General features: G+C 40.0%; 1 protein-coding gene across 12 annotated transcripts in view; it reads left to right on the top strand.

Annotated features, from left to right (window-relative positions):
* Positions 1 to 655: 655 nt before the first annotated feature.
* ARID1B (AT-rich interaction domain 1B) overlaps positions 656 to 13697 on the top strand; it is a 406554-nt gene continuing 393512 nt past the window's right edge. For 7 of the 12 annotated variants that reach the window (XM_034765333.1, XM_034765337.1, XM_034765329.1 and 4 more), the window contains exon 1: positions 657 to 2816. In XM_034765333.1, coding sequence (XP_034621224.1) covers positions 1104 to 2816 — 1713 coding nt within the window. In that variant the 5' untranslated portion in view covers positions 657 to 1103. Of the gene's footprint in view, positions 2817 to 13697 lie in introns of all 12 variants that reach the window. The other 5 variants (XM_034765339.1, XM_034765338.1, XM_034765335.1 and 2 more) reach the window with 2 other exon arrangements.

Raw genomic sequence — 13697 nt, 5'->3', positions numbered from 1 at the left:
CCATTACTGCACAATTTTGTGTTAAATTTTTCAAAATACTCCACTTACATATTTTTAAAAAGTATTTTTATTTTTCCATAAAACAATTTGGAGGCAGAACATTTTAGTGTAATAAAATTAGAAATCTTTTGACTGTTGCATACTGGCTTCAGGAACAGAGTATATATTTTGAAAGTTTGACCAATTTATTTTTTAGTCCAATAAAATCCATTACCAACAATTTTTTCTTTTCTTTGTCTACTGACCTGACCTGATGAGTGTCTACAGCCCTCACCCCAAAAAGACATATACAAAAAGCCAAATTCATCCCTGATGTAACAACTTTTACTTCAGTTGAATTACACCAAGGCTGAATTTGACCCAGTGATGCTTAGTTGGCCTTTTTGGTTAAGATCATTTGTCACATTAGCTTAATATTCCATTCTCTATGGAAGACTAGATTTGCAAGGGAGTGACTGAAAGGTTTTTCTCCATCTCTAACCACTACGATTCTTGACGGGCAAAAAATACAAAAGGGGAGAGTGCATCCTTTTGCATTAGCAGAAGCAGCTGCCCTGGTTCGGGGCTGTTGAAGGTTGTAATGTGCGTCTCTCGCTGAGTCCCTGAGTGTGCCACCGTTAAAGCTGAGCAGGAAGAGGAGGGGGAAGTCCAGTCCGGGTTTTCCAAGTGTACAGGAGTAATCAGAGAGAAGTGGATAATAGTTGTTAGAGCTCGCTCTCTCTCTCATGCCATGCTGGGCCAGATAGGCTCAGTCAGACGTGTATTTACCCATATCCGGGTTAGAGAGGAAAAGAAAAAAAAAGTTTCATTTAAACCTGAACAAAAAACTTTCAACATGAAATCACACAGCAGGAACAGGCACAGACCGTAAGGCATTCTTACCGTTTCTAATCTCAATCACGGACTTGGGGAGGGGAATTTTTATAATTTTTTTTGTGTTGAATGATCAGGAGAGGTTGCTGTTTATTCAAATAAGTTTATTTTCCCCCGTTTCTCTTTTTGCCCCGCTCCCTTTCTGTGCCCCTCCCCCCCGTTTCGCTTTTATTTTATTTTATTTTTGAGGGTGGGTGTTGGATTTTTTCGTTCGGACTGGCAATGTTGCAATGATCATGGCCGCGCAAGTAGCAGCGGCTCCGGCGGGTGCGAAGAACAACAAGGGCAAAACCCCGAGTTTGCCGGGCAACTTGAGCCAGGATCTCAGCTCGGGGGGAGCAGCGGCCGCAGCCACCGGGGGACCTGGACCGGGCTCCATGCTGGGGGTCGGAGATGGGACTAACAGCAGCAGCCTGAATAATGTAGATCACCATCTCCTGCACCACCATAATGAACTGAACATGGCCAATAATGCAACTTCTGCTGCTGCCACCGGTAATAACAACAACAACGCTAACACCAGCAGTAGCAGCAGCTCTTCTTCGGAGTCGGCTCTGAAAGAAGGTGGAAGCTCATCGGGGTTACCGTCTTCTTCTTCCTCCTCCTCCTCCTCCTCCAACCCGGGCTCGGCCATGGAGACGGGGCTGCTCCCCAACCACAAACTGAAAAACGTTGGAGGCGATCACCCTGCTGCACCTCCCCACCACCATGCCCACCACCCTCATCACCATGCCCACCACCACCATGCCCACCACCAGCACCACCACCACCATGCACTACAGCAGCAACTAAATCAATTCCAGCAGCAGCAGCCGCCGCCTCAGCACCATCCGATGCAGAATAACAACAGCCTCGGCGGCGGCAGCAGCAACAACAACAACGGCGGTGGCGGCGCTGCTCAGCCCAGTGCAGACATGGAGCAGCAGCAACATGGAGGAAAAGACAGTGTTTTGGGAAATCAGGCCGAGCCCCCGCCGCCGCCGCAGCAAATGCTGAATAAAGGGGGCGAGGAGGAAGAGCTGCCCAGCAAAATGGGCGAGCAGATCGGCGGCCGCTACGATCACCCCAGCCTGGGACCTTTGGGCGGACAGCAGCAGCAGCAGCCCCAAAGCGCTGGGAGCGGCAGCGGCAGTAGTAGCAGCAGCGGCGGCGGCGGGAGTGGGGGAGGCGGCGGCCCCTCCGCGGTGGGTGTCTCGGAGTTTAATAGCTATTACGGCAACCCTGCCCCTGCCAGCAGCGCTACAGCGAGCCGAGCCGGGCCTTGCTTTGATCAACATGGCGGACAACAAAGCCCCGGGATGGGGCTGATGCACCCCACGGCGGCCCCCAACAGCATGGACCCCCTGCAGAACTCCCACGACGGTTACCCCAACAGCCAGTACAACCACTACCCCGGCTACGGCCGGCCCGGCGGCGCCGCAGCGGGAGGAGTGGGAGCGGCGGCGGCAGCCGCCGCGGCTGCATCAGGAGCCGGAGGAAGCGGCTATGGGGGCTCGTCCTCTGGCTACGGGGTGCTGAGCTCCCCCAGGCAGCAGGGCAGCACCATGATGATGGGCCCAGGTGGAGGGGCCAGCCTTGGCAAGGCTGCTGCGACTTCTGGGGCTGGAGGCTTTCAGAGATTTTCCGGGCAGAACCAGCACCCGTCCGGGGCCACCCCTACCTTGAACCAGCTGCTCACTTCCCCCAGCCCCATGATGAGGAGCTATGGCAGCAGCTACCCTGATTACAGCAACCCCAATGCCCCACCACAGCAGCAGCCACAACCCCAGGCAGCGACGGCAGCCCCAGGAAGCCAGCAGGCAGCAGCGGGCATGGGCATGGGCATGGGCAAAGACATGGGCTCCCAGTATGGATCTGCAAACCCAGCCTGGGCAGCAGCACAACAAAGAGCTCATCCAGCTATGAGTCCTGGAAGCACTGGTCAGACCATCAACAGAACCCAGGTAACCACCAAAGGTCCCCCCCTGTATATTTTAAACGTGGGTCTAGAGCCTAGTCTCTCTCCAATTTACTTTTTCCCCCTGGGCCATCTAAACTACTTGCTGCCTCCATAACAGGGTTTGGTAAGGCACAGTGTCCGACTGATTAGATTGGAGGCATCCAACAGACGGTTTCACTGTACAAAATTACACTATTCGGTTACACAATTGAACAGCATAAAGTTTTCCTCCAGTTTGAAATAGAGATTTGAAGATACAAGGCCCCGAGGAAAAGCAGTTTGGGGTGAGGAGGGAGGAGGAGCTGCTTTTGTAGCTACACTGTCAGATTCTGGAAAATAATGTTGACTGCCCTCTGTTAGAATTTTTGTAGACAGAGCAGATAACTTTGATACCGTTTTAGCAAATTAGTGTTTTGCCGATGAAGATACTGTGGTGAAATCCAGCAAAAATGCAGTCAGGTTGCTTTTGCTATTTGAAGTGTGAGTGCCATAATCGTGAAGATTCATTTAATAGGCGTTGAGGTGCATTAGATACCTCATTCTTCTTGTATACTTGCCCCAAACATCCAAACGAGAATGAGATGTAAATAAGTGTTATGTTTAAAGTTAATATGATGCACAAATATTATTATTTCTATTTTGAAATAATCCATACTTTGATGAAGAGACTGGAAGAGTCCTTTAAATAAACAGATCCAGATATTGAGAACTCTGCTTGTTTTGATTAATGTACAGGTCCCTGATAAATTAAATCCAATAAATTACAAATCGATATCAGATCATTGTTGGATTATGTTTATGTAGATTGCTTGTGTGCCATTGTCAAAGTTATAGGGGCTGGTTAGGAAATGGTCTGTACTCCACGTTTCTTGCTAGCAGTCTGAGCCTAAAGAGTGACTTGATCTCCTTTGCAAGGTTTGGAATTTGAATTGTGGAGGTAAACTGGCTGTAATAGTCTCCAGACAGCTGCCTCTGAGTTGACATCTAATCTGCCATCTGATTGGCTCCTCTCTCACCATTGGGCATTTAGCACTGCTGATGTAAATAGAAGTGCTGAGCAGTACAGTCACAAAAATTCTTGCCACAAATAATAACTGAGCAGTATCGCTCGCAGATGCAAAAGTTAAACATTGTTAGAAGAAGCTGAAACAATGAGCAACCATATTTATACAGTGGAGGTTTCATGTGCCTCATCAAAAATTATGCTTGTGAACAGTATAGTGAAAAGCCAGTGGCATCTTATTTATTTTTTTAATTCTGTTAGGTGATGGTTTTTCTGGGTGTTGATTTTAGCTTTAATATGTCTTTATTTTTATAGCAAATCAGACTTGCAGACAAAAATATAATAGCATGGCTTGGATGAGGATTCAGTAATTTCAAGTGGTATTTATTTGAACCTTTATGCCTCTTACTAAACATATTTTAATGTAAAATTGTGCTAGTTACGAAAGGAAACTAGATATTTTTGTGATTTAATCTTAATTTAAAGATCATCCTACGTTCTCAGTTTATTTCGGTGTCTACTATTTACAGTGGTCATAGCCCTGTGTTTGTAGGTTGCGTTTTTTATTTATTTGTGGCACCCTGTATATGAACATAATAGCAGATTATAAAAAAGGGAGAAGAAACCATTCAAACTATCAGTGATTTTTATATCACTGTTATGAATCCAGATACTTAAAAAAAATCTGTTTTACATTTGAATTGTTTGGGTGGAAAGATATATCAGGAATAATATTTAATCTAATTATTTTTGTATACAAATACATAGTGAGCTTATGCTTGAATTCTCCATAGGAAAGTAAAATTTTCCTTCAAAATTTTGTTTCTAATAACTGTGAAGTCTTTTAATAGGTTTGAAGAATTAGGACGAATAGAAATAAGTACAGGTGTATGCTTTTTGCGACACTAGTCAGTTGTTGTATTTTACTGTAAAAGAAATTTTAAAATGAGCATGTCCTAGAGCAGATATTGGTTTTTGTAGTGAATGATGGACTGACCTTAATAATGTGAACCTTGGACAGACTGAAAATGTTTGTCTTTTGTCTACAGACCATTACTGCAGTGTTTTACTTTCTATTGTGTTTTTTCCCTTGCTATTTCAGATGGGGAAATAAGAATTTCATGAATGTTAATTTTTTCCCTTTTTTAATTTGGACTGGTAAAAGGGTCATAAGGAACCATAAAATAATGAAGCTTCATATGCATAACCTTTCACAGTTAATTAAACGAGGTTTGCATTGTCAGCTTGTTTTTAAACATAGGTAGTTTAAAATTTACAGCTTTAAAAGCTAGTAAAAATGTATTGGGACAGATGTAGGCACATTTTACTTCTGAGTGTGATTTTTTTTTTATGGCAGAAATTGTACAAGATTTTTTTTTATCATAATTGAGACTAAATTCATTATGTCATCAGTATGACCCTTGTTAATACTTTTTATATTTATGGGTCTATGTCTTGTTCCACAGTTACACATTATTTGTTTCGTTTTGGTATTATATGATATATATGTAGGTTGTGATTTATAAGACACAGTGCACCAAGGTACTGTCCTTTGATATTTCCTATAATATTTGTAATAAAGAGAAGTCATTCATCAGGAATATTTTTGTTCCTTTTTAATTACAGTTTTACTGTGTGTATCATCTGGCCTGATGGTAAAAGAAAATTTGCTGGTTTTAATTTTTTTTTAAAGGAAAATAGATTATACTGAGTAGAAAATAATGATTTTAGTTGCTGGTAGTTATTTCTTTTTATATATCTTTAATTCTATTGGTACCTTATTTCAGTGGGTGTAGAAATTTGTACATTTTTTTAAATAAGTGAGAAATTGAACCTTTCCTGTAGCATTTGAGTGTAGTGTTTCTTTGATTTTTTTTAATACTTTGCTGCATATATGTGTACACTACTAATATGTGAGAGTGTCAGTATGCTAATGATGATTTGATTCTAAACATATATAAACTATTGTTTTGTGAACAATGGCTACAATACCTGAAGCGGCATGATGAGGACATTATTGCCTGTAGGAAGGTACTTTTCTTAGTGTCCAGGGCAATAGATTCCCACTACGAGCTGAAATGTCCGCCTGTCTAACCTATTAAATCATTTAAGGAAATTTTGCTTCTGCTTCATTTAATCTACTTGCCTGAAACAGAGATGAGACATGCAGCTTGAAGAACAGGCCTCTCATTGCAGAAGAAGGGAAGAAGCACAGATATTCAAAGCTACCGGATACTGTTAGTGCAAAATTAATTGGTTATGAATAGTAAGTTCTATGATATCACAGTTAAGGGGGAGTGATGAAATCTTATAAGCCATTTGTTTAAGTATTGCCCAGTTTATTGAAAATATAACTCAAATTTGTAGTCATATGACCCTATTTATTCTATATTTTGAATTTCATTTCAGGGGTGTGTGTGTGTGTGTGTGTGTGACACGCACCACACACACACACAAGTTCTGCACTCGCTTTCTCTCTCTGTGTCTATATAAAAATAATGTGTGTGTGTGTGTGTGTATATATATCGAGAGAGAGAGAACTTGGCCTTTTCAGTATTAACTGGGTTGCACTTGATATTTACCAGTTGTTAGGAAAAAATCAATGCAGAGGAACAGCTGATTTGTTTGTTTGAAAATTAATAGTTTCTCTTTCTATGGGAATTATTTTTCCCATAAACTCAAAATGGGCCTGAGTCTGCAGCTCTTCGTATGCCAGTTGCATTGCCTTTAAAGGGGAGTGTTGTCTGAGTAAGGACTGCAGGATTGGGCCCTGTGTCTGGGGGCTGTTAGACAATTGTCAGTGTGGTGCATAGATTCTCAGTACATTAATGGGAGAATAGACTTTCTTTCTGCCTGTGTGTTTATTTGCAAACAGTTTGCTGTTATACATTCTCTACCTAGAAATAGCAGAGAGCAGTAGTGTGAATTAGTAGCATCTCTTTTGTACTGTGATTATATATTTGACACTTGTGGTTTGGTGTTCACTTACTGGTTTCTGTAGTGGTCATTATGCTTGCAAATTGAAGAACAGGACTCTGTGTATGAGGTACGATAAATAAAAGTGGTGCATACCAGTATACTATATTATTACCTCCTCCTTCACATTAGACTTGTACAACTGAATAGTCAATTAATGTGTTTCTGTCATTTTGATCCAAGTCTGTGGGAAAGAAAGCTAATACGTTTATACTGTTGCTGTATTTTTATTCCTGGATGCACATATAATTAATTTTTTTGAGATTGCCAACTGGATTGATTGTTGATGGTCAAACACAGGTTACCTGACATTCTCATTTGAAACACAATGTTTTTAAAAAAGTAAGTTAAAACTAGATTAATTCTAAAGACTAAAATAAGTTTGAATGATAATTTAAAGTTATATTTTTCTTTCTTTTGCTATTGTACCTGCAAAGCATATAAAATCAAGTATGGGTATCCTGAAATTCTCACCAGTAATATTTTAAGTGACAGTATTTTATTTATACTTCAGTCCACATAACTGTCCTCAGCTTGTTAGGACATGGGTACAGTCTTGCATTTCAATATCCTTTTAAAAAGTGCCATTTATCAGGAGGCTTTAAAGATTCTCTGTAGATATGTAAAGCAGTGTTACTACGCTCACTGTGCATGCATGCTCAAGGCTGGAGGATTTCAGCTCCCAGTAGTATTTAGATATGTTTCAGCATTGTATTGTTTACAATATTCAGATTTGGGGGTGGGAGGGAATTTACATAGTACTAAATAATTTTTTTGGTCGGATTGGGTGAGGCCCTAAATGAATTAAAACTTAAATTGCCAATGTACCTTGGTGGTTTTCAAATTTATTTTGAAAACTGATCTAAAAATAATGCGGGTATCAAGCTTCAGTGTGGTATGTCTTCACAGACATTATTCGGGCAACAGGAAAAGAAAATGACTTCATGTCTGTATAGTTATCTTGAATTCTAAATAATAATAATGTGTGTACATCAGTTGTCTGTCTTGCACTGTTTTAGGATTATGCCCTTACTGATATCTGCGCAAAACCTTAGCCTTTGTACGGGTGTCACTGAGGGCAAAATCTGAGGAAATTTGGGTTGAACAGGTGTATCCTGAGGGCTTAGTTTGGACTATAGAACTTCCATTTCTAATGATGTAAAAAGCGGAAAGAATCCTGAATATCTTTCATAGTTCATGGAGAGTTTATTGTAAATAAAGTGTAAGCTGAACAAACTTGATTCAGAAATCAGTGAGAGATAGTGTACACAGTACCCCATAATGCCATCTTGCAAGTTACTTTTTAGAGTAAAATCACACTTTTAATTGATGTTACATGTGCTGTAACTTGGAGTTTGATGAAAAGCCCGACACACAGAGCTTTATGTCCCAGACAATATATGTCTTTTCAAAGGGAGGTTTTTATTTAATGAGGATATACAAGAAAATCTTGAAGCACCTAACTACATCCACAGCCATCTCACTTTTTAAGATGAGATGCAGATGAGTTTTCCTTTTTTCCCCCCTCTACCTTCAACTCTAACTTTAGAGGTGCCAGCTTTTTGTATATACTAATTGTGGTTATTATGTCTTCTTTAAGCAGCCTTCTTCACATGGCAGCTTCACTTAGCGCAGAAACACAGCACCTTAGGCACCTTTCCGTCCAACAAACTTTGTATCTTCTGTTTAAAGATCCTTGATTATCTGCAGATGTTTAGAAAAGTGTGAACCCGTCTTGCACAGAGTCACTGTCCGGGAGACAGTGTACAAGGGTTTTACCTTTACATCTTCATCAAAATTCTTGTTAAATCTTTGTTTGGCATCTTTGTGCTCTGGAAATGCCAGCTATTTTATCCAATACCAAACCCAGAGCTAATAGCAGCGGTGTGGCTACTACTAAATTTCTGTACAGAAAGTCTAATCTGTGATATGAATTTAGTTCTTGGTTCCCCAAATATTCGAGGGGACCTGTATTCAGTGCAGAGTTTACACCAAATGCTGATGCCTTCATGTAGCATCTTGCACTTAAAGCATAGTGATTTTGGCAGCAGCTGTTAGTTAAGGAAGATTGAATGTCTATAGAAGGATGCAACCCATTTACCACTTTCCATTCTCTCTAATTTGGGCATTACTGGTCAGATAAACTTTTGCTTCTGGACTTGTTAAGCAGGGTTTTGAGCACAGAAATTAATTGCTGCCCTTTTTTTCTGCACCCCTGTCTCTGCCTAGTAGAGTAGTAGTCCATTTCCCTTAATCATCGAGTACAGGATTTTTTTTTTCTGAGAACTGTGTCTGAATTGTGTTTAAGGACCTTCTTATGCAAAAGCATATCTATCATTTTGGGGATTTGTATTATTGTATAATTTTGCTTGTGAACGTAAGTATTAGAACCATTACATAATTGTTGTTGAATCAATCTAATTGCCCTGTAAAGTCCAGCTAAAACTCTATTTGGTCCCATCTTAAAGAAGACTGAATTAAGTTATGAGACGGAGGGGATTGGATTGTTATAACAATTATAGACTGGTCTGTGCAGAAAGACCCTTTAAATACAGTTTTGATATGGCTCTTGGTGTGAGGAGATAAGGAAAATCAGGTTAGAAAAACCCTGCAAGCGATCACCATTTTAAAACATGCGGTTGTGTTATTACAGTTCTAGTCCCCATGTGGCTATAGCCAATTCATTGTTGGCATCAACCAGTGCAATTCCCATTGACGTTAGTAGAATAGTGCTGATTTACACGAGAAGTGAATTTGGCCATTTTGAATAAGTTGTGTAGCTTTAGAAAGCTGGCATTAAATAGAGATGGAGTCAGGAATCCTGAATTCTGTTGCAACTCTCCACTGACTGTGTTAGGAGAATTGGTTTAACATCAGCGTGCCTCAGTTTCCCCAGGTATAAAAAGATAATATTGATGCTTTTGTGAAGTGCTTTGAGTTCCTTGAATAAAAAGTGATATTTAAATGTAAAATATTATTCAGTTATATATTAGCTTAATCCAACCAGCCAGTTGTCATATTTTGCAACAAGAGAAAGAAGACGGGTTGGGGACTGGACGCTTTCCTTTCTTGGAAAGGATCTGGGACCAGTTGTTAGACATAAATTGATTGTATTAGTTAATTAGATTGTCAGACTAATTTATTTGTAAGTGAGGTACTGAAACATCAGCTCTGAAATTTTCTTTTGAAAACAAGACTGAGTTGTAGTACCTAAATTGTATTTTTTTAAGGTTAAAAATGGAGATAAAGAGGTTTCTTGCGTTTAAGGAATTTTCTGGTTTTATTCGAAACCTTGATTCAAATGGAAATATGGATGGAATTGTGTATTTCATTTGTAACAATTGTGAACATTTGAGTCTTCTTTGTTTATATAAAATACTAAGTACTGAGGCTTTACTTTACCTTCAATCAAGGTTGTTTGCAGAAAATAATTCTCCTGTTTTTCTGATCCTACTCACTACTCCTTACCCAAGCAAAGCTCCTGAGTAAAAATAGGTAGTATAATAGGTCCTTTTACGGTGTTTTGTTTTTTTTTAAATTTATTTTCAACGTGAATGGGGGAGATAAATAATTCTGCCTCTATGGCAGTCTCAAATACAAAATTACTTTGCATAACCTGTGAAAAATAAATATATTTGGCACTGGAGTTGAGCAAACTTTAGTAGAGTACTAGCAATGAAAAATTAATTTTGCTTGCCAGATTTAATTTAATTTTATAGTTCTGCTAATAAATGAAAAGATGCAGTAGATTTCTGTGGCATAAATAGTTTCTTACTTTCCTATGTTTGGTGGAGATGAAATCTTCCAGTAATATATAGTTAATAGTCACTTGGCTGTAAAGGTTTGTTATATGTACTGTTAATATATATATTTTTTTAACCTGGCTTCAGGAATTTGTATCCTAAAATAATGCTAAATACAGTTCATATTTTTTCACAAGTAGGTAATATAGCCAAAGAAAGTAGGCTGGAATCTGGAGTTGATTCCAAATTTGGTATTTTGTACTGTGCATAAAAGTTTCACACATGAAGCAAACTAGTTAGTTTGTATGGCATCACATGATCAAAATATTTTCCCCCTCACTGCTGCCAGAAGCTATCTATTGCTTTTCAACAATTTCACTTGTTGGGCACCACGCCAAGATGTTTAAGACAGCCCCTTACGTGAACTGTTCCATTCTTAACCTCTTTGACTGAAGTGCCATGACCTTCACATATGTAGATTAGCCATGTGCTCTGTGAATTGAAACTTGCTGCCTCAGGAAGAAAGGGTTTTTCTTTTTATTCCTCAGGGAATTTGACAGCCATTCATCCCTGACCTGGGCAGAGGTAATGCAAGGAAATTGGATTCAAATGGAATGCATATAGATAACACACAGAGGCAGTATATACAGGCAAGCTGCTTTCTTACCTTGTAGAGAATGGAATAATTCAGTGATACAGATAAACTGCTGATTTAGATGCTATGAAAAACAAGTGTAAAGAGATAAGTTTGGGGAATATTTTGTTTATTTTGAGTGATAATTCTTGACTGTATATTGCTTAGCTGCATCCCTTAACAAGATTTGCTTTTATAACCTTTTACTATTAATAATTTGAAGCTTGTTCCCCCCCTTTAACATTCTATGTAGAATCTGATTTTAAGTGTTAGAAAATCATGCAAATTTGAGTATTTTAAAGATTTTTTTTAAAGGATCTTTTAATTTTTAAATTATAAAAGCATTAATTTCCACATGTAAAAAACAGGATAGTCTATTACCAATGAAGAGGTATGTATGCAATCACTTTCTTTTAAGCATCATTTTTTCTCTCTGCTTTAAAACATGAAATTAATGTGTATTGTATGATTTGTGATCTCAGCCTCATGCATGGTGTAAATTAAATTTCTGTTAATCAGCCAGAGCTAGTATTGCACAATAGAGATCTCTGGGATTTTGGCTGATTGTACATATAGCTCAAATATATTTTACTGCAATATGTAAATATAGTGAAATATTTTTATACAAAAATTTACCTTGTGGTGTTTTTAATAGTATACTCCTATTTTGCCTGGCTAATAAAGCCCATAACCAGACTTTAAAATAAAAATTCTGATGGGGTTCTGGTCCAAGACTAGGGCTTGTAGGTGTTATAGTAATACCGATAATAAATAATATAAATAGCAACTACAGTAATTGAAGTCCAATCATAGTGAAAAAGAAAACACTTCAAATAATTCAGAAGAAAATCTCCCAACTTAATTTAGTACTTCCTCTGAAGAGAAGGGGTTGGTCACTACAGAGAGCAATCTGTTGCTGAGGCTGTCCGTGTTGTAGGAGTGGTTTCATGCAGTTCCTAGAGTACTGGCATAGATGCCAGGATTTAAAATAAATGTCCAGAGACAATTCTCCAAATAAACGAAGATCTGGGGGCCACTAGGGCCTCTCTCTTGGAATGTTTTTTGTGAGTTCTGGTGAATATCAGAATATTTGTTTGGTAAACATCTTAATTCAGGGTCCCAGACGATTTTAGGTTTAGATAATTGTCCATTTTTGTACTGCAGTAATACCTAGAAACTGCAGCCATGAACCAAGACCCCGTTGTTTTAGGTGTTGGCTAATCAGGTAACAAGAAGACAGTCCCTGCCCCAAAGAGCTCAGAAGTTTGGAGTCATATCCAAACTAATGAGCTACTCTCCTGTTCCCTGTGACTGATCCAGCTCCATGACTCTGAAGATTCTTCTTACCTAGAGCTCTTTACTTATAGGGGGAAGAAATCATTTGGAGTGTTCAAAAAAAGGTATCCATTCCCTCTTTGGCATTTTCCAGGAACACTGCTGTCTGCCAGCCTTGCTGTGGGTTGGGTTGGCTCAAGCCTTCTCTCCTATTATATTTCCCTTTCCAGGGAGTGAGAGATTTAATTTGCTGATTGTCTTTATCTGTCTCTTTCCTTTCCTTCCCAAGGTCATGCTGTTTTTCCTCCCTTCTGAGAGTTATTTTTCATCCCCCTTGTCTCTTCTAATTTTATGTCTCTGCATTTCTGACCCCATTTCTTTCTTCTCCCCTCCCCCTTGAAATAAATGAGAACGGTGAGTCCCTTCTCATACTCCATGATCCCAGTCTTTGCAGTGATGGATTATGTTAGGTGACCACCCCTATTCAGCCCTGGGCCCCTGCCATTGCAGAGTTAGGCAAGGATGGGCTAATGAGGCTGTATGTCCAGGAAGAATATGGCTTGTGAATTTTCCCTGAACCCCTTCCAGCCTCTGACCTGTCTGGCTATGCTGTTCTGTGCTAGCAGGAGCACAAAAGTGGCTGAGGTACAGAATTATTTTTTTGAAGCGGGGCATTTACTACCTAGGCTCTTGCATAACCCAATATAACCACTTCGGCCAGGTCTACACTACACCCCTAATTCGAACTAAGGTACGCAACTTCAGCTACGTGAATAACGTAGCTGAAGTTCGAAGTACCTTAGTTCGAATTAGTTCGAACTTACCTTGGTCCACACGCGGCAGGCAGGCTCCCCCGTCGACTCCGCGGTACTCCTCTCGGCGAGCTGGAGTACCGCAGTCGACGGCGAGCACTTCCGGGTTCGACTTATCGCGTCCAGACTAGACGCGATAAGTCGAACCCAGAAGTTCGATTTCCAGCTGTCGAACTAGCGGGTAAGTGTAGCCAAGGCCTTCTAGTGGTGGGAGGTCTTAATTACGTTTCAGAAAAATCCTCAGACAGCAGGAGCCATAGTCCTGGACATTTCATTGTGGCAGGTTTTTAAAAATGAAAATGGTCTCAGCCTATGAGAGTCTGTTGGTAGGTCTGGGCTTCTAGGGCTGCTTCTGTGCCCTGTACTGGCTGTGACAGAGTGGGGATCAGAGCATTAATTGAATGTTCTTCAGGATGTGGTAGTGCAACAGGTTGTGTAATAC

This window comes from Trachemys scripta, chromosome 3 (assembly GCF_013100865.1).
Source record: "Trachemys scripta elegans isolate TJP31775 chromosome 3, CAS_Tse_1.0, whole genome shotgun sequence".
NCBI classification, from domain to species: Eukaryota; Metazoa; Chordata; order Testudines; family Emydidae; genus Trachemys; species Trachemys scripta.
Note: the sequence above shows the minus strand (reverse complement) of the source record. Positions and strands in the feature narration are given on the sequence as shown.